Below are 25,131 nucleotides of genomic sequence, written 5' to 3' on the forward strand. Positions count from 1 at the left end.
GCTGTGGGGGGAGAGCAGCTGTGGGTATCTGTGATCCTGCTGTGGAGGGAGAGCAGCTGTGGGTATCTGTGAGTCTGCTGTGGACGGAGAGCAGCTGTGGGTATCTGTGGGCCGGCCTGCTGTGGAGGGAGAGCAGCTGTGGGTATCTGTGATCCTGCTGTGGAGGGAGAGCAGCTGTGGGTATCTGTGAGTCTGCTGTGGAGAGAGAGCAGCTGTGGGTATCTGTGAGTCTGCTGTGGAGGGAGAGCAGCTGTGGGTATCTGTGAGTCTGCTGTGGAGAGAGAGCAGCTGTGGGTATCTGTGAGTCTGCTGTGGACGGAGAGCAGCTGTGGGTATCTGTGGGCCGGCCTGCTGTGGAGGGAGAGCAGCTGTGGGTATCTGTGATCCTGCTGCGGGGGGGAGAGCAGCTGTGGGTATCTGTGGGCCTGCTGTGGAGGGAGAGCAGCTGTGGGTATCTGTGATCCTGCTGTGGAGGGAGAGCAGCTGTGGGTATCTGTGAGTCTGCTGTGGACGGAGAGCAGCTGTGGGTATCTGTGGGCCGGCCTGCTGTGGAGGGAGAGCAGCTGTGGGTATCTGTGATCCTGCTGCGGGGGGGAGAGCAGCTGTGGGTGTCTGTGATCCTGCTGCGGGGGGGAGAGCAGCTGTGGGTGTCTGTGATCCTGCTGTGGAGGGAGAGCAGCTGTGGGTATCTGTGAGTCTGCTGTGGAGGGAGAGCAGCTGTGGGTATCTGTGGGTCTGCTGTGGAGGGTGAGCAGCTGTGGGTATCTGTGAGTCTGCTGTGGAGGGAGAGCAGCTGTGGGTATCTGTGGGCCTGCTGTGGAGGGAGAGCAGCTGTGGGTATCTGCGGGCCTGCTGTGGAGCGAGAGCAGCTGTGGGTATCTTTGAGACTGCTGTGGAGGGAGAGCAGCTGTGGGTATCTGTGGGTCTGCTGTGGAGGGAGAGCAGCTGTGGGTATCTGTGGGCCTGCTGTGGAGCGAGAGCAGCTGTGGGTATCTTTGAGTCTGCTGTAGAGGGAGAGCAGCTGTAGGTATCTGTAGACCTGCTGTGGAGGGAGAGCAGCTGTGGGTATCTGTGGACCTGCTGTGGAGGGAGAGCAGCTGTGGGTATCTGTGGACCTGCTGTGGAGGGAGAGCAGCTGTGGGTATCTGTGAGTCTGCTGTGGGGGGAGAGCAGCTGTGAGTATCTGTGGGCCTGCTGTGGAGGGAGACCAGCTGTGGGTATCTGTGAGTCTGCTGTGGGGGGAGAGCAGCTGTGGGTATCTGTGAGTCTGCTGTGGGGGAGAGCAGCTGTGAGTATCTGTGGACCTGCTGTGGAGGGAGACCAGCTGTGGGTATCTGTGATCGTGCTGTGGAGGGAGAGCTGCTGTGGGTATCTGTGGGCCTGCTGTGGGGGAGAGCAGCTGTGGGTATCTGTGAGTCTGCTCTGGAGAGAGAGCAGCTGTAGGTGTCTGTGATCCTGCTGCGGGGGGAGAGCAGCTGTGGGCATCTGTGGGCCTGCTGTGGGGGGAGAGCAGCTGTGGGTATCTATGGGCCTGCTGTGGAGGGAGAGCTGCTGTGGGTATCTGTGAGTCTGCTGTGGAGAGAGAGCAGCTGTGGGTGTCTGTGATCCTGCTGCGGGGGGAGAGCAGCTGTGGGTGTCTGCGATCCTGCTGCGGGGGGGGGGGAGAGCAGCTGTGGGTATCTGTGATCCTGCTGCGGGGGGGGGAGAGCAGCTGTGGGTGTCTGTGATCCTGCTGTGGAGGGAGAGCAGCTGTGAGTATCTGTGATCCTGCTGTGGAGGGAGAGCAGCTGTGGGTATCTATGGGCCTGCTGCGGAGGGAGAGCAGCTGTGGGTATCTTTGAGACCGCTGTGGAGGGAGAGCAGCTGTGGGTGTCTGTAGACCTGCTGTGGAGGGAGACCAGCTGTGGGTATCTGTGGGCCTATGTGGAGGGAGAGCAGCTGTGGGTGTCTGTGGGCCTGCTGTGGAGGGAGAGCAGCTGAGGGTATCTTTGAGACCGCTGTGGAGGGAGAGCAGCTGTGGGTATATGTGGGCCTGCTGTGGAGGGAGAGCAGTTGTGGGTATGTTTGGGCTTGCTGTGGAAGGAGAGCAGCTGTGGGGTTACTGTGAGTGGCAGAAGTGACATCACACAACCTTTGACCCCAGTGACATTACAGGAAGAGACATAATTTGACCTTTGACCTCATTTTATCCTAGAAAGTGGTCACCAAACTTAACAAACATAAAATAAGCGAAGTGCCTATTTTTTTTATTTTAAAAAATGCTGTGCTGTACAGCCATCATACTGTGTCCTACAACCATCATACTGTGCTGTATAACTATCATACTGTGCCGTACATCCATCATACTGTGCTGTACAGCCATCATACTGTGCCCTACAACCATCATACTGTGCCCAACATTCATCATAATGTGCCATACAGCCATCATACTGTGTCTTACAACCATCATACTGTGCCCTACAACCTTCATACTGTGTCGAACAACCTTCATACCGTGCCATACAGCCAACATACTGTGCCTAACTTCCATAATACAGTGCTGTACAGCCATCATACTGTTCCCTACAACAATCATACTGTGCCATACAACCATCATACTTTGCCATACAACCTTCATACTATGCCCCACAACCATCATAGTGTGCCCTACAACCATTATACTGTGTCATACAACAATCATACTGTGCCATACAGCCATCATACTGTGGCATAAAGCCTTCATACTGTGCCCTACAACCATCATACTGTGCCCTAAAACCAACATACTGTTTCGTAAAACAGTCATACTGTGCTGAACAGCCTTCATAATGTGCCCTATAACCATCATACTGTGCCGTACAACCACCATACTGTGTCATACAACCATCATACTGTGCCGTACAGCCATCATACAGTGCCTAACATCCATCATACTGTGCTGTACAGCCATCATACTGTGCCCTAAAATCATCATACTGTGCCCTACAACAATAATACTGTGCCCTACAACCATCATACTGTGCTGTGTTTATTTGTTTGAGAAAATAACTGGCTTCTTGCCCCAGTCTCCCTCTTTTATCTTTCCCTTTCTCTCATTTTCAATCTCTTTCTCCCTTGTCAGACATCTGCTTTGCATATCTCTCTGCAATGCTTCCCATCTCTCTTTTCCTGTTCTGTCATTGTCCTCTCTCTTGCTTCTTCTCTCATAGCACTTCTCTCCCCAGCCCTCCCTTCCTCTTTACTGACATCCCTTCTCCTGTTTCTCCAGGTTGTCATCTTTGTACTCCCCGTTTCTGTATCATATGACTCTCTTTCACCGGTCTCCCTTTCGCATCTATCCCTTTCTCACCTGTCTCCCCCATTAGCTGTATGCTTCCCAACTGTCTGTCACTTTATCATCTCTGACATGCCTTCTCTGCTCTCTTAACTAATCTTCTCACTTATCTCTTTCTTGTTACTCTCACAAATCCCTCCTGCCAAATCATCAGACCCAAACCAAGCAGCCACCAACCTCACACATTGGATCACCCACAGCGCCGACAAACTAGCACCCTTGAAAAACCATCAAATCAAGCAAGGTAACAAAAAAGCCCCCTGGTTCAACGATGACCTTAAGAAATCCAAGAAGTTCTGTCGTACCCTCGAGAAAGCCTGGAGAAAAAAACCCAACCACTGTCAACCTGGCCTCCTTCAAGAAAGCCACCCGCAAACACCACCAACTGAGCCGATCCACCAAGAAATCAGCACTCAAGGATCGTCTTGACAACAACGCCCAAAACAGCAAGGAACTATTCAACATCGTCAAAGAATTTACCAACCCCACCGCCGGCACCAACGACATCACTCCCTCCCAAGACCTCTGCGACTCCCTAGCCTCATTCTTCCACAACAAAATCGCCGACATACATAACAGCTTCGAAAACCAGTCCGAAGACCAGTCCACTCCACCCACCTCCGAACCAAAACCGCCCTCTAACAACCTTTGCGCCTGGAACCCAATCACCACTGAAGACACCATCGGCCTGATGAACTCCATCCACTCAGGATCACCAACCGACCCATGTCCCCACCACATTTTCAACAAAGCAGACTCCATTATCGCACCCCATCTCCGTGACGTCATCAACTGCTCCTTCAACTCCGCTACCTTCCCGCAAAGCTGGAAACATGCCGAACTCGGCGCCCTTCTGAAGAAACCCACAGCAGACCCCACTGAACATAAGAACTACTGCCCCATCTCGATCCTCCCATTCCCTGCCATAGTCATTGAGAAAGCCGTCAACAGTCAGCTCGCCGCCTTCCTTGAATCCAACAAATCCCTCGACCCCTCACAGTCCGGCTTCCGAGCCAAACATAGCACCGAAACCGCCCTCATCACAGCAACAGACGACGTTCGAACTCTACTGGACAACGGAAAAACAGCTGCCCTCATCCTACTTGACCTCTCCGCAGCCTTCGACACAGTCTGTCATAGCACCCTTATACAACGCCTCAGCAACGTCGGAATACAAGGGAAAGCATTGGACTGGATCATCTCGTTCCTCACTGGAAGAACCCAGAGAGTCCGCCTCCCCCCTTTTACATCAGAGGCCACCGAAGTCATCTGAGGCGTTCCACAAGGATCATCACTCAGTCCCACCCTCTTCAACATATACATGAGTCCCCTCGCATCCATCGCACGCCAACACAACCTCAACATCATCTCCTACGCAGACGACACCCAGCTGATCCTCTCCCTCACCAAAGACCCAAACACCACCAAAACCAACTTACACGAAGGAATGAAAGAAGTAGCCGAGTGGATGAAGAACAGCCGTTTAAAACTGAACTCGGACAAAACGGAAGTCCTCATCTTAGGTTCATCCCCCTCCGCCTGGGATGACTCGTGGTGGCCACCGGCCCTGGGAACTGAACCCATACCTACGGACCACGCACATAACCTGGGCTTCATCCTGGACTCCTCCCTCTCGATGACCAGACAAGTCAACGCCGTCTCATCTTCATGCTTCAACATCCTACGCATGCTCAAAAAAATCTTCTGTTGGATCCCCACCGAAACAAGAAAGATGGTCACCCAAACACTGGTCACAAGCCGACTGGATTACGGAAACACCCTTTACGCCGGAACCACAGCCAAACTACAGAATAAACTACAACGCATCCAAAACGCCTCAGCCAGACTCATACTGGACATCCCCCGTCAGGCTCACATTTCCGGTCACCTGAGGGACCTCCACTGGCTCCCCGTCAACAAAAGAATAACGTACTGTCTCCTCACCCATGCACACAAAGCCCTCTACGACCTAGGGCCCGAATGCCTCAACATGCGACTGTCCTTCTACACCCCCTCCCGCCAACTACGATCGTCCAATCAAGCCCTTGCCGCTATTCCGCGCATCCAAAGATCCACCATGGGGGGAAGATCCTTCTCCTACTTAGCGGCCAAAACCTGGAATTCTCTCCCCACTCACCTCCGCCTTACACAGAACCCCCCCTCCTTCAGAAAGCAACTAAAAACTTGGATATTCGATAAGTAAAGTACCCCCCCTCCCTCAAGCGCCGTGAGACCCTCTGGGTGAGTAGTGCGCTATACAAATTTTTGAACTTAAACTTGAACATGAACCTCTTTCTGTAGCTCCTCTTTATATGTCCTCCTCCCCACCTCCGTCTCTCGGCTTTCTGTTTATAACCCATCTACTTCATTTTAACCCTATGTCTCCCCCGTCTCGATCTCGCTTTGTCTTTCTTTTCGGATGTCTCTTCCTCTCTATCTCTTTATTGCCTCTCTAAATGTTTCAAACCTGTCTCCCTTCAGTCTACGAACTCTTGTCCACCTGTCTATCCTTTCAAACTCTCTCAGTTGTCTCTTCCTAGTCTGTCTCTTTATCATAGGTCTCTTTCTCTCTTCTGTCACCCTCGGTCACTCTGACGTCTCTCACCAGCCTTCTTTTTTTATCCCTCCTATCTCACTCGCCGCCTTCAATTCTCACCCGTCTTACCCTCGTACGTGTTTTCTCCTTTCATTTTCCTGTCTACTCCACGCATGTCTGTTACCTTTTCCGAATTTGTTAATTTTTGTTTTTTATGTTTTTGTCATGCCCTCATGCACACATTGAAAAGTAGTCTCGGGGGCACCTCACGAACGAGGCACGGGCTTACACATGGTTTGATATGACTGAATGTGCTTTACATGGTTAAGTTCCCTGCAGGCGATAGAAAGTAAGCAAAGCTCTGTGAGCCCTGTTCAATTTTTGTTCCTTGCATTGCCTGTGCTACATTTGAGAGCAGGGGTCGCAAAGTCAGCCCCATGGGTCGCCAAGGTACTCCAGGGGTCACAGGTGCGACCCCTAAATGGCGCCCATGCCCAGGAGAGCCCTGGGCAGGTTGTCCGAGGCAGCCTCTTCACTCTTCTGGCTCCAGCCGCCTGTAAAGCTCACCGCAGGCTTCAGTCTTTTCCGTGACTCTCGCTTGGTAGTGGAGGTCGAGCCGCCAAGGCTGGTATCAGAAACCAGGGAACATACATTTGATAGCATGTAATACGGTCCAGCCTGCAGTCACAGCATCCCTTTATATGTACAGCGGAAACGGAAGCACAACGAAACCCAGACATAGCTTCGAAAATCAGAATTACCAAGGGTTATGACCCCAATTAGGTTTCAAATAGCAGACAGATGTGGGCGAGTCAACACATGAATTGGGGGAGCCGAGCCATGGCTCTGGATTGGCTCCAACAACTCGTGCACGAGCCGAGCCGTGAACCTATTCGGAATGTAAATCACTCAACAAGCATTATGTAAAAATATGCAAAGTGTCTTCAGTATTTCCCAAAAATGGATTTAACACGAGGGCTACCATTGAGAGGAATTTATTGGACCCGATACTTTTAAAACATGAACTTAGAAACATTCCTGGCCCCCAGCCGCACCCCTAACCACAAAGCAACAAGGGATCTAAGAAACAGGTCGGGTGTCATGTATACCTTATATGTGGCTTAGATTGACCCCATCTGTGGTGCTTAATATTACAATACACGACGCCCTAACCTTCGAATAAATCAAACCCAAGAGGTTTTTCTATAGCACACACCCTGAACCCATGGATTTGAAGTTCCTAATGAAGAGAAAGAGGCGCAGTGGAATAAAACATTTGCCTAGACTCACACAATTAGCGAGCAGGGCAGCTGGGATCGACCACAGTTTTTCCTGTTTCACATTGTACAGTTGCCACTAGAAGGTATATTTTCTGTCTCCCGCTATACATCAAAGGTTAGTGCTTTGTCTTGAATTCGTGGCGCACGAGGTTAGAACGTGGAGGCAGGAAGAAGCTAAATGAAAGCTCGGCTCCTGTTGGGCTCGAGGGTGCAAGAGGAGCCCAGGCCGAGCCAGAGCCAGGCATCTGCTCGAGTTGTCAGTCACTCGCCCGCCTGCTTCATTCAGTGGGCCTGCAAGATCACGTGGGAGCATCTGGGTCACAAGGCCTCGGTCACAAGACATTGTTTGCACAAGTACCTCTGGCTTACACATGCAAACCACGGCTTTCACAAGTGCAAAATGACGTCATTTCATTCAGTCTGTTTCATGGCCCTAAAAGGATTTTCTCACACAGATTGGTTTCTGGGTGAAAAAATGTTTTCTTGTGGGCGGGGAGTCAACGTCCTGTGGGCAAGAGTCTTCCTTCCAGGGAGGAACACCCTATATGTTTGTGAACACCCCAAAAAACAAACATTGTATAAATCCACAAGACATATTCCGATCCTGGAAACAGGAGAGGCTGTGGGTGGGAGGTGGAAGGGAACATCTCCCGCCACTGTGATGAATATTGGTGGGTGGTTAGGGAAAGGGTTTTTCCAGGGCAACATATATTTCCCCCCTGGAGATAGAAGTTAGCAAGTACATTTTCACATGAAAAATGTGTATATTTTCACTTGAGAAATTGGAATTCGCTAAACATTTTTCAGGATTATGCCTGTAAAGCTGCCAATGGCATAGGGCTGCAGGGGTAAAAGTGTAAAAAAAAATTGAATTTGAGAAATCTACACCTTTGCAAGGCTGGAAACTTGTTGATGCAAAATCATCACTTTTATGGTGTCGCCGGAGTGCTGGTGCTTGCAAGGCGTTTCGTTTACTCACACGGGCTTAGAGCCTGGCCATTGCTTACCATTGCTTATCCATGGTCGGTTTAATTTTCACTTTCATTTCCTTACTTGCTTTTTGGTCAGCACGTGGCAGCTTCATTTAAGCTTCCTGCGTTTGTCCCTCCCCTGGAGCACAGCCCAAGTACCTCTTCCGTTCCCAGTGCCCTTCCTTTGCTCTGCTTTTGGAGCTTCATTTTAGTGGTGGCACTCCATAGGAGTGCAAGTGTTTACAGCCGTCACTCCCCTGCCTCACATGAACCATTGTACCCACATCACTCTCACCTATTCCGCCTGCAGCCTCCTCCTCACCCCAGCCTTCATCCCTGTAAGGGAAGCAGCGATCAGTCACAGGTGCCCCACCTGTTGTGTTTCACCCTCTCTGTACGCCAGTCCGTCGATGCCGTGCGGCGTAGTGATACCGCTGCTTATTAATACAGCCACATTCATGGTGAATAAGTAAACACCCTGGTGAGTCTATATCTCAACACACTCCGCCATCGATGGCCATTAATATTTAGTGTAACATTTCCTGCGGCTTCGCTGCTTCTGCCAAGGGCCTGCGATCCCTGCACATACAGCATTCATGAAGTGTCGGCTCGTGAGCCGCCCAAGGTGCGGGTGGAGTGAGTGTGTGTGTGTGGGGGGGGGGCTCTGGCAAAGGAGAGGGACGTCTGATGGAAGTGGGGGGCAGATGCACTGAGTCGTCATCAGAATACTGGGTGCTGTGAAAAAGGAGCGAACACACAAAAGGTGTTGGGAGGGGTGCTTGAAAATAAAAATCTGCAGGGATAACATTCCTACCCACAGTTTTTGCACCCGCTATGCCACTCGAGAAAGGGGCTAATGGTCACCGCCCCCTCCAGAAGTAAACGCAAGCAAAGCCAAACTGGTTTCAACTTTGTTAGGATTTGTGAGTGAGGTGCAGCTTGAATCCTGGGGCACAGCAAGCAAGGGTCCTACATCTAGGCACACCCTTGTCCACTTAGGGTGTTGCAACAACACACAAAATGTGATGGGGCAAATGCTTACAAACAGTGTAACCACCAGCAATCACTCTGGGCAACATTCCAAGCCATCGTTTTTCACCACCGTGTCACTCTGGACAGACGGCCACCATATGCAAAATAGTACTGACCCTGCTCCTCAAGTGAACAGTTGGGGTGTTACCTCAAAAAGTGGAAAGGGTTTTGGAAGAAATGCTTGTAAATATGTGGAACCATTGCAAATTACTCAGGGTAGCATTCCAATCCATCGTTTTTCACCCACTGTCCCAGTCCTTCTAGTCTCGTTTCTGGTTCCCCCGGATTGGATATTCCTTGTCCTGCTTGTCCTGGTTCCCCTGGGTCTCCTGAAGATGTTAGCCCTGGTTCTCCTGGTCACCGTGCTCTTCTTGGTCCAGGCTCTCTCGGTCCATCTGTTATGGGTTCTCCCGGTTCCTTTGTCCTCCTTCTTGGTCTCGGACCTGTTCTTGATCCTCCTGGTGCCCCTTGTAGGCCTGGTTCTATTCCTGTTCCTCTTACTCCTGCTGGTTCTATTAATCATAATTAAGGCTTCATATTTTCCGTTTTTACGGATTTTTACAGATATATAAATTTTCTGTCTGCATTTATTTTTAAATGTGGATAAATACAGAAAATGTGCTTCTTTTGAGTGACTCTTCGTGCTGTTTTTCATGAATTATAGGTTCTGTTTTTCCTGGCATTGGTAATCCGCAAGGCGCAGATTCAGAAATTTGCATGATTTTTTCTCAATCCGTAGTTGTTCTAAGGAAGTGTCTGCTAAATTCATATAAATTTACTTTTGGGCAATTTTGTGAATTTTTGAGACCATTTTGTGAGACTATGTGTAACTGCAAATGCAAAACCAGCATTTGGCGCTATGTTTTAGTGTGAAATGTGTCCTTGTGTTAATTTTGGATGCGATTTTGAATGGAAAGAGTGTAAACAAACAGTGAAAAAACCCAAGTTCCGCAAAGAGTAGCCGCTCACATGAGGGTCATTCGTGCTGTTTCCATGCGTTTGTGAGCAAACGGGGAATAAATATGCTGTGTGGTGTAATAGCATAATTTCAGGAATTTTCAGTTAACAAATGTAACACAAAATTACCAAAATTAAGTGATATTATGCCAGTCTAACCTACTTCTATGGATGTTACAGTTATTTTATTTTGTTGGTTATAAACAGCCATGACTATGTGGTAATTGATAGTTATTGTTATAATGCGGCAGACACATACACCATATATGATTACCTGGCCTGCAAGGAACTCTTTTTTTTGTACACAAAGCTAGAGAGTGACAAAAACAGTTGGAGATCTTTGATTTTCTATTCACAACTTGTGTAGTGAACTGCTGCTTGCATTTGCTTGCTCTGGGTCTGAGGGGTGTCTGTGTGAGGTTTGCTTCATGGTGTTAGTTCCAGCTGTCATCCTTCGACATGCATTATATGCACTACCCTATTTATCACCCTATACCTCTATCAATATCTTTAATCTGCATATACTTACTTCATTTATGCATCTACATACTCTCCATGTACTTATAAATCTATATTTTTATTACGTTCTTTTAATTCAGCATATCCAATGCACTACCTTAATCTCACCCTATACCTATCTCAATATATCTTCTACCTCAGCTCTCGGACTCATCTCAAACCTCTTTCTACTACTCCTTCCAATGCTCTACCCTATTTCTCACCCTATACCTCTATCAATATATCCTCTACACCCACTCTCTCATTCATCCCAAACCCCATACCAGTACTATAATCGCCAAAATAGCCCTTTCTAGGCTATCCCCTACTCTACTCCTCTTTGCACCATCTGACACCTCTATTACTATAGCGATCCCCAAAACAAGCCTTTATAAATTCTTCCCTCTGACTCTTCCCCTCCACATCCCTTTTTACTTATTCCAACCCTCCCACTTCTGCTATGACCTCCCAAAAAAAGTCTAACCCCTTCACTCTTCTATCCCTCCACTGTCCTTTTCAATCCAAATAACTGACTAACATCCACCACTCAAATTACTTTCATATTTCGTTATTCTAATTCACCACTAATCCTTTATGGGTTCTAGAGTAGCATGCTACTTGCCAAGAAAGTGCTTCAACACCCCATCAGGGGTAACAAGCGCTATATAAATGCAACACGTTTTCCCTCTTCTATCCCTCCGCTATCCTTCTCAATCCAAATAACTGACTAACCTATCCACCACTCAAATTACTTTCATATTTCACTATACTAATTCAACACTAATCCTTTATGGGTTCCGAAGTAGTTTGCTACTCGCCTTGAGACCTCATCAGGGGTAGTAAGCGCTATATAAATGCAATTACAACACAATACATCGCCCCCCCCCACCATTGCTGGACAATGGAAGAAGCTGATTGGCCTGCGAGTACGCGAGACCACGCTGCAAAGAAAAGGTGGGGGGCGCCTTAATGCCTGTAGGTACCACAGGGTGTGCACTGGTGGGTGCTCACACTCCAGCGGGTCGCAGTAAGATTCTCTGGGATCCACTGGATCCGCCTCTATTCCAGTGGTGGCCTCTTCGAAGTTTGCAGCCGCAAAGCCAGTGATTTTGCAAACGCAGTCCAGTTCTTACATTTTGCTCTCGGTCCTCACCGTTGGATAATAATAATGGCCATTATTTAAGTGCCAGGCATAAGGTCAGTTTGTGGTGTCTGCTTTACAAATGGTCATGGTAGTTACATTTTATTTTGTCTGACCTCTTTCCCAGAAAGACAGATCTCTGGTTTATCCTTGTGAATTATGAATCAGACAGTCCTGCCCGGGCTTGTAATGACTAAACACAAAGGGTATGATTAATATTTAACAGGAAAAATCACAGTTCAGCTTTTGAATAAAAGGGACCCCATCCGACAAGAGTGGGGGCTCGTGGTAGACATTCGGAGGGAGGCGGCCGAGTGATAGAAACTCTGGGGTGCATTTCAAGAGGTAAGTGTTACTGCCGGACTTATCAAGCTGAGTGTTACAATATGAATGTTACAATATGAGTTTTACAATTGTGAGTGTGACAAAAAAAGTTTTACAATTGTGAGTGTTACAATAAAAGTTTTACAATTATAAGTGTTACAATAAAAGTTTTACAATTATAAGTGTTACAATAAAAGTTTTACAATTGTGAGTGTTACAATAAAAGTTTTGCAATTGTAAGTGTTACAATAAAAGTTTTACAATTGTGAGTGTTGCAGTATGGATTATACCCTTGGATACAATTGTTAATGTTTACATTATGCGTTTTACAATTGTGATTGCAATAATCTGACTGCTACAATTGTGTGTTACATTTGTGATTGCAACAATCTGACTGCTACAATTGTGTGTTACAATTGTGATTACAACAATCTGACTGCTACAATTGTGTTACAATTTGAGTGAAACAATCTGACTGCTACAACTGTGCGTGTACCAATCTGAGTGCTACGGTCATGAGTGCTAAACTCTGAGGGTTTTCTATTTCAGAATTTCAAAGACCAACATTTTCAAACACCCCAATGCATTTCAGGCAGGGCTCTCCCTCAGGGGATATGTTGTCCTGCAGAGTGACGAAGATGGCGAAAATTAGATTCTAACCTTCAAGTGTACATTAATGATTAAAATATAGATCCAAGGGTGTTACCTAATCAGAATCGCTTGCAGTAAGTGCCCTGTGCTCAATGACTAGACTTAAGGAACGTCAGTTTTCATGGTTTGCGAAGCAAAACCGGAATGTGAACGAGGTACCATCATAAGTAAAACAAAAGTGCACTTACACAAAAGGTGACCAGTGATAGATACCACATATTAACGGGCCAGTGCTGTCCAGCGTACTAGACAGGCTCGTATAAATTGTGGTAAAACCGAAAGGTGAAGAAGCAAATAGCTGAAAAAGATGTAGTCCAGGCGTAGTTACTGTCAATATGTGTGATAATAAACATGTGCAAAATGGATTATGTGTCCATGTGAGACGATAGAGAACAAATATTTTGGAAAAAACAATGCGAACGCCACAGTGAACATGCGTCCATATTCAAACACGCAATTAGGAAAGAAGATTATGAAAAATTATAGTGCAGTCGCCAAAGTGAAAATACATCCGTATTGAGATTAAAAGTTGAAAAGCAGAGTAATGTTCACCCTCATCACTCACGGCTAAGAAAATTAGAGTCATCTCAGATCCCTCTCCTTCAGCCTCTATGGCAGCCGCCATCTTAGAGTTGTTAAGAACGCATGATCGAATATCATAAACATAAAGAAATGCCAAACTTGGATCAGAAATCCGTGTCCTGATGTAGTGCTAAATAAAAAAGTGTAAAGTGAACTTTCTTAAGACTCTGATTGTGTAAAATTGGGAAATTGGGCTGTCCCTGCTAGCTAACCTTTCCATGCACAAGTTTGAACTTGATCTCATCCTCACAGATCAAACACGGTGACTCGATCTTTCGACCTTTTTAAGATACATTGACGACATCTTCATCATATGGAAGGGAGTTAGCCACAGCCATCGATAGACTAAACACTATTAATGATCGTATTGGTTTTACCTACAACATAGGCAAGGTAAGTATCACATTCCTAGAAGTATCAACAACGCACTTGAAACCAACATTCACTGAAAAAACACTAATTGCAACAATGTTTTGCCCTTCTTCGGCTTCCACCAGAACTCATTGAAAACACCCTTAATGTACTCCCAATGACCGAGAGTCAAAAGGATTGAGTCGGATCCAAATAAGTTGAACGTAAGCGAGAGTAACATGGTGAACAGATTCACATAACGGGGCTACCCAGCTACCATCATCAGCTGTTGAAAGAGCAAATAAAAAAAAAACAGATCACAACTTTTGGCCCCGAGTCACACCAAGAGGATGGTACCTTTCCTTTTTGTTGGGAGTTTTATATAGCGCAAACTTGACTCAAAGGTATCAGAGTGCTCTACATGAGCACCATTTGCGTTACAGAAGAACACATTCATTTTTTTAGGCACGGGGGACTAAGTGATTTGCCCAGAATCACAGGATGTTGAGCGTCCCTGCCGAGACTCAAACCTGGTACTCCAGTTTCGAGGACGATGGCTCTAGCCGTTAAGCTACATCTTCTAATTACTCAATTGGGAGTATGAAAATAAAAGAAGCTATCCTAAAACATTGGCCAATGCTCCAAACGGAAAATGACTTCAGAGGCATCGTCAGTGGACTGCTGCTCTTTGCATACCAAAGAGCGAAGTATCTTAAAGAGTTGTTAGAAACCAGGGAGGACCCCAAAAGAAAGTTTGAACACAAAGGAACAGTCCTGTGCTTAAAGTGTGGTAACTGCACTAACATAATAAGAGGGACAACCATCATGCCCCATCCCAATGAAGGAAAATCAAGCTTTACACTACCGCTAATTGTGACTCTAGAAATGTTGTTTAGCTTCTGAAATGTCCATGTGGTCTTGCTTACATAGACAAGACAGAACACAAAATAATAACCCGATTGATCAAACACAAAAGCAATATTCACACCAGAAATGACAAGTCAACCATAGTCACACATTTCCACATACATGGCCACAATACTAGCCAAATTAGGTTTACTGTCTTGCAAGTTGTACAGACATGTGAAGGGATTAACAATAGAAAACGCTTACTCCAAAGGGAAATCCCTTGGATCAAGAGACTTGACACCTTAATCCCCAAAGGACTTAATGACCACATGGAGTTTAGTTGTTTTTTTGTAATTCACACTGTTAGACTAAGGATTCCTTGAGATATCGTGGGTGGACACACACTTGAATGCACCTCAATTTTGAATATAAACCATTTGTGCATTTGTGAATACCGGTCACATGATCTTTAAGCATGACCCCTAATTTCATTTAAAAATGCTACCTCCACATTATTTACTGACCTGCTACCATCGGTAATGATCCTTCATGTTACAGCAATCTGCTTATACATATAAATATGAATGTTACAACTTATAACGTTGATGTTTCCAGACCTTCTACACCAAGGATTATAGACACTCTGTAGTCAATCAACGTTCACATCAGGAATATTCCCATTGATTGATTTTCCACTTTAAAACTGATTTGTTTTACACTTTTACACTTTTTCATTTACCGTATTATTATTTGCAATGAAAGATAATCCTTCCACGCACCCAGGAGGAACCTCCGATCAACCGACCTCGCCCTGGCAGAGGTCCCCCGCATCCGGAGAAACAGAACAGGTCGGATAGCCTTCTCCCACATCGCAGCCAAGACCTGGAACGAGTCATTTTGAAAATCAGACGCTCCCTGACCCTGCACTGTTCAGGAAGGACCTCAAGACCTGGCTCTTCAACTGAGCCGGAACTGCCACCCCCCCCCTCCTCGCCCCCCAGCACCTGGAGACCCTCACGGGTGAGTAGCGTGCTATACAAAACCCCGATTGATTGATTGACACCGTTCCATCAAGTTGTGGGCTTGTGCACCAAATTTGACATTTCGTTATGACACTCAGACAAGTGTACTTAACGACACTAAGATGGCGGCTGACATAGAGGCTGAAGGAGAGGGTTCTGATATGACTCTGATTTTCTCATGTCGTGAGTGATGAGGGTGAACATTACACTGATTTTTAACTTTTAATCTCAATACAGACGTATCTTCACTTTGGCGACTGCACTATCATTTTTTGTAATCGTCTTTCCTAATTGCATCTTTGAATATGGACGCAAGTTCACTGTGACGGTAACATTGTTTTTGCAAAATTATTTGTTCTCCATCGTCTCACATGCACGCATAATCCATTTTGCACATGTTTATTATCACACATATCGACAGTAACTAAGCATGGACTGCATCTTTTCTCAGCTGTTTGCTTCTTCACCTTTCGGTTTCACCACAATAGATATATATGAACCTCTCTAGTAAGTTGGACTGCACTGGCCCGTTAATCTCTGGTAACGATCACTGGTCACCTTTTGCTTAGGTGTACTTTTGTTTTACTTATGACGGCACCTCGTTCACATTCCGGTTTCGCTTCACAAACCATGAAAACTGACAGTCCTTAAGTCTAGTCATTGAGCACAGAGCACTTACCACGAGGGATTCTGATTAGGTAACACCCTTGGATCTATATTTTAATCATTAAGGAACGCTTGAAGGTTAGAATCTAATTTTCACCATCTTCATCACTCTACAGGATAACATATCCCCTGAGGGAGGGCCCTGCTTTAAATACATTGGGGTGTTTGAAAATGTGGGTGTTTGAAATTCTGAAATAGAAAACCCATTTGTATATGCAATTGGGTACGAACTTTAAAAAAAGCCATTCAAATGAAGTAAATTCAGAAAATCCAAATATGAGTTTGGAAGTTTTTAATGTTTAATCATTTGAAAAAAGTATTTGAAGCGAATGGAATACATCCCCAACAGTTGTGCACTAAGTTGTCGCTTTCCTGGATCAGGGGAGCACTATTCGGTTAGTACAACGCGATCATTTTGATTGCAGTACTTTACATCGCAGATTTTACAACGCAAGTCTTTACAACGAGTTACGTTGGGGGGGCGCGGATTAAGGATTATTATAATTTTCTCTTCCAACTCCAGCGAGCGTAACAGTAGGGAAGGTGTTGGAATTGAAATCACAATATTCCTTAACCAACAGCACCATCCAGCGCAAGTCGTAGTAATGACTTGCGTTGTAATGGCAACGTGGTAAAGGTCGTGCGGTGTAAACACCGCGTTGTAAACAACGTTTTCCTGTTTAGACCAAACATCTGAGTTTGCCTTTGTGAATCAGGCCTTGAATTTGTACATCTGGCCCCATATTCATTAGTCAGAGTTGAAACATCTGACGTTACTGAAAAAAACATTTGTAAAGACTAGTGCATGAGAGATTTCCTGCCATATCTGGTCAAGTATATAGACAGTGATGGACGGAATGCATGGTTTAATCCCAGCCGCTGGTAATTTCTTCAGGCAACATCCTAATCCAACATTATTTTGCCCACCCTGCCACCTCAGTTTGGACCCAGCTACATGCAAATCAGTCTTGACCTTGCTGCAATTGGAACAGTCCAGCCCGAACTGCCAGGACAGGTCCTTCCTGAACCGGAACACTTTGCAGTTCGGACTGGACTGTTCCCATGAGGAACAGAGTCAAGCCTGATTTGCATTTGGCCGAGTCCAAACTGAGGTGGCGTGGAGAGCAAAAGAATGATGGGTTAGAGTGGTTCATCGAGCTACTGCCAGTGGTTAGACTTATTGCAAGACGCCTCCCATCACTGGACTGTTCCTATTGGTGCAGGGTCAAAACTGATTTGCATATGGCTGGGTCCAACCTGAGGTGGCATGGTGGGCGAAAGAATGATGGGTTGGAGTGCTACCACGATAGATTGGGATTGCCAATGTTTATACTTATTGCAAACAGGCTCCCATCACCTTTTGTGATTTTGCCGGCCCAGCGTACCTCAACAGACGACTCGGCTTCTCCACCCCTATCCGCAAGCTCCGCTCTGCCGGCCTCGCCCTCGCCACAGTCCCCCGCATCCGAAGAACGACCGCCGCCGGCAGATCCTTCTCCCACCTCATGGCCAAGACCTGGAACACCCTCCCCACCAACCTACGCCAGACCCAAGACCTGCTGACCTTCAGAAGACTCCTCAAGACCTGGCTCTTCGATCAATAGCAGCACCCCGCCTCGCCCCCCAGCACCTTGAGACCCTCACGGGTAAGTAGCGCACTTAACAAATGTCCTGATTGATTGATTGATTGATTTATTGATTGATTGTGTTTCATATTTGGTCAAGGGAAAGGAGGAAAGGGAGCTGCAGTTAAGGAGCAGCGTGAACTCCATAAGTAATCTGCTGTCTTCAAGCCCCCGTCTCTGAATCTTTGACAAATAATGCAATAGTACATTGCATCACGAGGCCTTGAATTCCTTGAACATGTAATACATTTACAGTTGTTCCAAAAAAAGCACCTCAAATATGTCTTTCATAGGCTCCAAAATCCTGGCTCTTTACACACTTCTCTGACTGCCCGCTCTGGCCCTGCTGCCGCCTGCAAAGCTTCCTCTCTAGTCCACCTTGACCTACTACTTCTGCTCACTAGGAGTTACCACTGCACTGACATCTGTCCACTCTAGCTAGGACCTTAACCAATGCCTGCCTTATGGCCACGTTACTGCAGCAGTGATGCCAGACCTCAGATAATGCCATACCCTGACTGGTCACTAGGTGTCACTTTATTATTATTATTATTATTATTATTATTATTATTATTAATAATGAATTTTATATAGCGCCCGGTTACCCTTGGGCATCCCCGCGCTGATCCAAAGGAAGACACTGCCACTGAAACACAAGAACTAGACAGTAAATAAATGGGTTTTTAAAAGCTTACGGAAGCGAAGAAGACTCGTTTCCGAGCGTAAGTACAAAGGCAAAGAATTCCATAGCATGGCCACATTCACAGAGAATCTTCTACCCCCAGTTCTTGCCTTCTTCACCCTCGCAACCTGCAGCAGACATTGATGGTCTGAGCGAAGGGAACGAGAGGCCTTATACGGCTGAACCATGTCCCCCAAAATGGGTGGACCTTTCCCCTGCAGGATTTTGTGGGCCACACAGAGTGACTTAAATTTCACCCTGTCTCAGACAGGGAGCCAGTGTAGGGCCTTCAATGCAGGGCGAGCCGATTGACGCTTAGGAAGGCCCATCAGGAGCCTGGCGGCCGCGTTCTGCACCTGTTGCAGTTTGTTCAAGGTAGATTCTGGAGCACCCAAGAACAACGCGTTGCTGAAGTCCAACCGCGAGATGATAAGCCCCTGAATGAGCAACCTCCTGGAAACCTCTGGAAGAAGGGGTAGGATCTTCCGGGCAGATCGAAGCAGGCCAAAGCACACGCCAGCAGTCTTCTTGGCATGTGTTTTAAAAGAAAGGTCCTGCTCGAGCCAGACCCCCAGGCTCTTGATCTCCTGCTTGGGGATAGGTGCTGGACCCAGACAAATGGGCCAGCTGCTGGGAGAAAGAGATGACAAAGAGTTCCCCAGCAGCATCAGTTCCGTTTTGGAGCCGTTCAGCTTGAGGGCTGAGCTGCACATCCACTTGAAGATCTTATCCAGGCACGTGTGCAGCCGGTCGGGATAGAAAGCCGACTGGGAAAGGCCTACCACCAACTGGGTATCATCAGCATAGCTGATTATCTTGATACCCAAAGGCAGTACAACACTCTCCAGGGGGGGCCATATAAACGTTGAAAAGGGTAGGGCTCAACGATGAGCCCTGTGGCACACCACACTGGAGAGGTAACGAAGATGATTTCTCGTGGCCTTCCCACACCTCAAACGACCGGCCTTCCAAGAAGGAAGCAAACCACTTAAGGGCCAGCCCAGAGACCCCCACCCCTGACAGCCGTTGGAGAAGCACTTGATGGTCTACAGTATCAAATGCAGCACTAAGGTCCAGGAGGATCACTGCCACCGATCCCCCTGAATCCAAAATGCTTCTCGCGTTCTCCACGACTGCCAGTAGGGCGGTATCGGTCCCCTGACCAGGACGAAAGCCTGTCTGGGAGTCACCCAACAGGGAATTGGCCTCCAAGAAGCCCGATAGGCGGCTATTCACCAGTTTCTCCGCCACCTTGCTGATGCCGGGGAGCAGGGATATAGGCCTAAAGTTGGAGAGATCTGCTGGGTCCAGATTAGGCTTCTTTAAAAGAGCCTTGACTACCGCTCCTTTCCAACCAGGGGGTACCACACCCTGGGAAAGAGACAGGTTGATGAGATCTGTCACTGGGCCGCCGATGGTGTGGGCTACCTGCTTCAGGTATTTCATAGGAGCAGGATCTTTTGGAGAACCACTTTTCATAGTTGACATAATTGTCAAAACTTCCTCCACCGTGACAGGGCCAAAAGAGACCAACTCTGCAGTTCGCACACTAGGCTGAGGGCTCGTAGTGCAACCAGAGGAAACATCCTCGGATGACTGAGGGAGAGATGCCAAGATGTTATCAATTTTAGTTTTAAAAAAGGTGGCCAGTTCTGAACACTTCTCCCGAGGGTCCTCATGATTGACCGGGGGTTCGGGGATTTTCAGGAGTTCTTTAATAACTCTGAACGATTCTTTCGAGGAGTTGGCCGCCATGCCTATTCTCTCCTCAAAGAATCCAGATTTTGCTACCCGAATAGCAGACTTGTAGGTACTTAGAGCCGCCCGATAATCTTTGCGGCTCGTTTCGCTCCAGTCTTTCCTCCAGGTCCGCTCAAACCTCTTGCAGCCTTTCCTCAATGCCCTTAGCTCAGAAGTATACCAAGGCGCCGATCCTACTCTCTTCCCTCTAGTAAGTTGTTTCTTTTTGGGGAGGAGAGCGTCCAGCGAGCTAGTGAGCCAGGAATTTAACTTCTCATCTGCGACCAGCGGATTGGACCCTAACGTGGGCCGAGATGCCTCCAGGTGAGCCGCCCAACTATCCACTGGGAGTCTAGACCACGCTCTTTCTACGGTGTGTACTCTGGGGGCCGGCGCAGCTGAGATGTCAAACTGCCACCGTGCAGACACCATGAAATGGTCTGTCCAGGGCAGGGCCAGCGCAGGACCCGACTTCAAGTTGTCCGAGTTGGAAAATATAGGGTCTAGCAGGTGGCCCTTCACATGAGTAGCACCCGAATTAGCCAGATTGATCCCATAGGCTTTGAGATCGCCTAGCAGATCAGTTCCCAGGATGTTAGAGGGATCCTCAAGGTGGATATTAAAATCGCCAAGCGCAACAAAGTTGCTTGTGGAGGAAGCGAGAAGTGCGATAGTTTCCAAAAGGGAGTTAGAAAAATTACCCATCGTGCCGGGTGGACGGTAAATCAACAGTCCCTTCAGAGATGAAGTAGGGGATATGCGGACAGAAAACTGACAGCTCTCACAGTCGCTCACCCCCCCATCCTGAGCCTTGCAAACAAGCGAGTCCCTATAAAGGATGGCAATTCCTCCTCCCCTCCCCACAGGTCTATCAAGATGAAAGATTAGAAAGCCAGGAGGGAGTGCTCTTACCATGTCGGGGCCCGAGCTGGCAGAAATCCAGGTTTCGGTGAGGAATAACATATCCAGATCATAGTCCATAATAAGGGAGTTAATTTCAGTCGCATGACTAGGTAGGGACCGACAATTCAGCAGTGCCATTGAAAGCCCTGGTTTCACCGGCATCGAGTCCCTGGCCGCAATACAAGCCCTACAGGGGATGAACGGGGGCGCACCCTCATGTGAGAATGTACATGTAGTGGAATGCAACCTCCGCCAAGCCAAGAGTTCCTCCCTCCCGTACCTAATACAGGTGCGATATGGGGCGGGTGAAATGGGCATACGGACAGGCCCTAGGCCCGTCTGGGCCCGGACGGGCACAGACGGGCTGAACTCTGGCGTAACTCCGGCGTCAATACGGCGTTCCCGCTGCGCGTTGCCGCTGCGCGTTGACATGGCTGGTTATATCCTCGCAAAGCGAGTAGAAAGAGGACTAGCGGGATACCCTACACTCACCCAGTATGGCCGCCACGTGCAAGGGGCCGAGGGACCCGCCAAAGGCAGTGAGATACCAGAATTACAGTGCAGGTAGGATGACAGCGTGGGGGTATGCGGGCCAAGCTAGTAGTAAAATCAGGGGCTAAGTGACACAATTCAAACAACACAAATGGGACCAAAAAGCAGGAAATTTTAAAAACGCAATACTGCCGAAATACGAGCGCTGCAGACAAGCGCTACCGCTGGAATGGAAGCGCTGCTACAATTTGCCTGGTTATATCCTCGCAAAGCGAGTAGAAAGAGGACTAGCGGGATACCCTACACTCACCCAGTATGGCCGCCACGTGCAAGGGGCCGAGGGACCCGCCAAAGGCAGTGAGATACCAGAATTACAGTGCAGGTAGGATGACAGCGTGGGGGTATGCGGGCCAAGCTAGTAGTAAAATCAGGGGCTAAGTGACACAATTCAAACAACACAAATGGGACCAAAAAGCAGGAAATTTTAAAAACGCAATACTGCCGAAATACGAGCGCTGCAAACAAGCGCTACCGCTGGAATGGAAGCGCTGCTACAATTTGCCTGGTTATATCCTCGCAAAGCGAGTAGAAAGAGGACTAGCGGGATACCCTACACTCACCCAGTATGGCCGCCACGTGCAAGGGGCCGAGGGACCCGCCAAAGGCAGTGAGATACCAGAGCTCAGATGATGCCATACCCTGACTGGTCACTAGGTGTCACTGCTGCAGTGATGCCAGACCTCAGATGATACCATACCCTGACTGGTCACTAGGTGTCACTGCTGCAGTGATACCAGAGCTCAGATGATGCCATACCCTGACTGGTCACTAGGTGTCACTGCAGCAGTGATGCCAGACCTCAGATAATGCCATACCCTGACTGGTCACTAGGTGTCACTGCTGCAGTGATGCCAGACCTCAGATGATGCCATACCCTGACTGGCCACCAGGTGTTACTGCAGCTCTACACTCTTTCACTACCTCCTTCCGGAGCACAATTTAACCCCTGACTTGGAGCTTGCTTGTAGTGGGAATCCCACTGAAATTGCGGGCCACTGGAATGATGTGATTGTGCAGCTGCTGCGATTTTTGCATAATTATAGAATAATTACATAATCTATCATCCGACGCATAATCTGCAAATTTTAACAAAAACAAAAAATTGTTTCTAACTCAAACGGTTAAAAAGTTTCTAAAACTACGGCAACACGCGTTGCTGCGAGGTCAAAGGCTGGACTGGCCACCTTTCTGTTGTTTATTTTTATATTTGGGTTGTAATCTGGCAATAAGGAGGTGCAAACTGGGCCATCAATGCTCAGATAGTGTTACCAAGTTTAAAAACCACGAAATAACGAACTAATACTATTTTAAAATAGGTTACATTGTGCAGCATAATTTCGCTTTTGTTTCCGCATAATTCACCCAACCCTGCAACTGAATTTGGCCCCCTCATGCCGCATAATTCCAGTGGCCCTGCTGATGTGTGTAAGAAGTGCTAACCCAGAAAGAAATCCTTCGTAGAGATGACCTTTGACCCACATGGTGGAAGACATGCTATTACCGCATTCCCTGGAAGTAGCAGGCCTCTCTTTGCCACCCAGCTCTCAACCAGGCCATTGCTGTCAGTGACCCGGGCCCCTTCTCTGGCCAATCACAGGCAGGGAGGCCAGATGGACACCCCGCGCAGCCTATGAGCGCAGCAGCAGAGCGCAGGGTGGATACTCACGTGCGTACAGAAGCGCTCGGGTGGCTCTCCGCAGGTGATCCCCGCCGGCTCCACCTTGACCAGCAGGTACTCCTTCATGGCCACGGGCTTGGGCTGGCAGGCGTAGAACTCCCAGGAGGGGCCCTCGTCGGACGTCACCCAGGATTTACAGATGTCATAGTAGCCCATGGCTAGCGGCAGCAGGTGTAGCAGAAGGGTCGCCAAGGAGAGCATGTCCGCCGGCTCCGCTGCACAGGGGGGGCACCGAGGGTCCTGAGGGGGGCGGCGGCTGCGTCGTCAGGAGCCACAGTCATGGAAGCGCCTCGGCCGGAGGGCGCTGCTGGAAAGGTGGATTAAGGGCGAGCAGCTGTTGGAGCCATGGGTGGAGGGGGAGGGGCCCCTGGGGTGGAGGGCCCTGGGTGGAGGGCAGTGTTCCTCTGGGATAAATGCCACGAGGGGCGCGCGCCCAGCGCAAATCACCCTCCTGTCCTTGCACTTTAATCCCCCACAATTCTTTGGCCTCCTAAAATCACCCACGATTGTCTTTCTCTTTTTGGCCACCTAAAATCAGCCACAATTGTCCATCTGTCCAAAGCCCCTTTTTTGTTTGTTTTCTTTTGTAATTTGTACTTTGTGTTTTTGTTTTTGTTTCGGGCACCCAAGTTGGGCCTAAAGTTCAGAGCTTCTCTTCCCAGAGTCTGTTTCCGCCCTGGGCATCTCCCGGCGCCGCGCGCGCCTCGCCGCCGCCTGACAGGCGCAAAGGTGTCGCTTGGCGCTCCGTGTTATGATGCGTTTTGCCGCAGATATTTATGAAACATGCCGCCGTCTGGGCGTGCTACCTGAGAATAAATGCCTGCGTGTGATCCGGGGGTGTCACCTGGAAGTGACAGCCCGCGTGGCGGGGTTTGGCAGGCGCTCCAGGAGGTGGCGGGCCCCTCTTCCCGCACATGGAGTGCGCCTCATCTTCCAGAGGAATGCTGCCGTGCGTCTGTTGAGGTAGAGTCGAGGGGAGAGGGTGGGATTCTGGGCTGGAGGGGGGGGGGGGGGGATGCGGGGGCTCAGGTGAGGAGGAGGGTGTCACTGGCGCCTCCCGTGGGACGTGGTCCTTGCGCCGTCCTGGCACCGCTCGGCTGGCCTGGAAGCCATGGTGGGCCCGGACTGGGCCGAGTGTGGGCGACCAGCACCTGCAAGGATGAAAGAACAGGTTAAGAGTCTGCGAAAAGCACGCTGGAAGCAAAGCGAGAGCCAGAAACACAGGCATGCCCTCTCGAAGCCAAGGACTGGTAGGGGCAGGAGAGTTACACCCCCCTAAAAATGCATTTTGTGGTACATATTTGGGCACATGTGCTTAGAGTCGGGTACTGTGACGTGTCTGTCGGATTTCACCCTAAATTGGAGAAAAATGTGCCCTTCTTTGGCATGTGAATGTTTTGTTTCACTTTTCAAGTGCACGCATGTTTACACCACAGACCCTGTTCTCACAGTTTAGAAGACCCCCAAACACGGTGCATCTGAGGTGTGTGCATCATACATGTGACGTGCATTATACTGCACCGACTGGTTGTTTAATGATCTTAATTTGGGCTTCTGGTGACCCCACAATGGGAGCACGGACTAAAACCCTGAAGACACGTTTTAAACATGACCGAGGGCCCAGAACAGCTGGAGGCCAGCTTTTCATGCATGAACTCTGCACACAGGGCACTGTTTACTGCTGAGCCGGACATCACCTGTTTTACACAAGCTCTTGCAAATATGCCACGTTACAACGCATGCGTTTAGAACGCGTGCCATCACAACGTGGTCATTGC

General features: G+C 48.4%; 1 protein-coding gene across 2 annotated transcripts in view; it reads right to left on the reverse strand.

The window, feature by feature from the left end:
* The window catches only part of NTNG2 (netrin G2), a 278,222-nt gene extending 253,919 nt beyond the window's left edge, over positions 1 to 24,303 (reverse strand). For both annotated transcript variants that reach the window (XM_086924769.1, XM_086924770.1), the window contains exon 1: positions 23,342 to 24,303. In XM_086924769.1, the coding sequence (XP_086780895.1) occupies positions 23,342 to 23,554 (213 nt within the window). In that variant the 5' untranslated portion in view covers positions 23,555 to 24,303. The remainder of the gene's footprint in view (positions 1 to 23,341) is intronic.
* Between the last annotated feature and the right edge of the window lie 828 nt (positions 24,304 to 25,131).

The sequence above is a fragment of the Lissotriton vulgaris genome, chromosome 5, assembly GCF_964263255.1.
Source record: "Lissotriton vulgaris chromosome 5, aLisVul1.2, whole genome shotgun sequence".
In the NCBI taxonomy this organism is placed as follows: Eukaryota; Metazoa; Chordata; class Amphibia; order Caudata; family Salamandridae; genus Lissotriton; species Lissotriton vulgaris.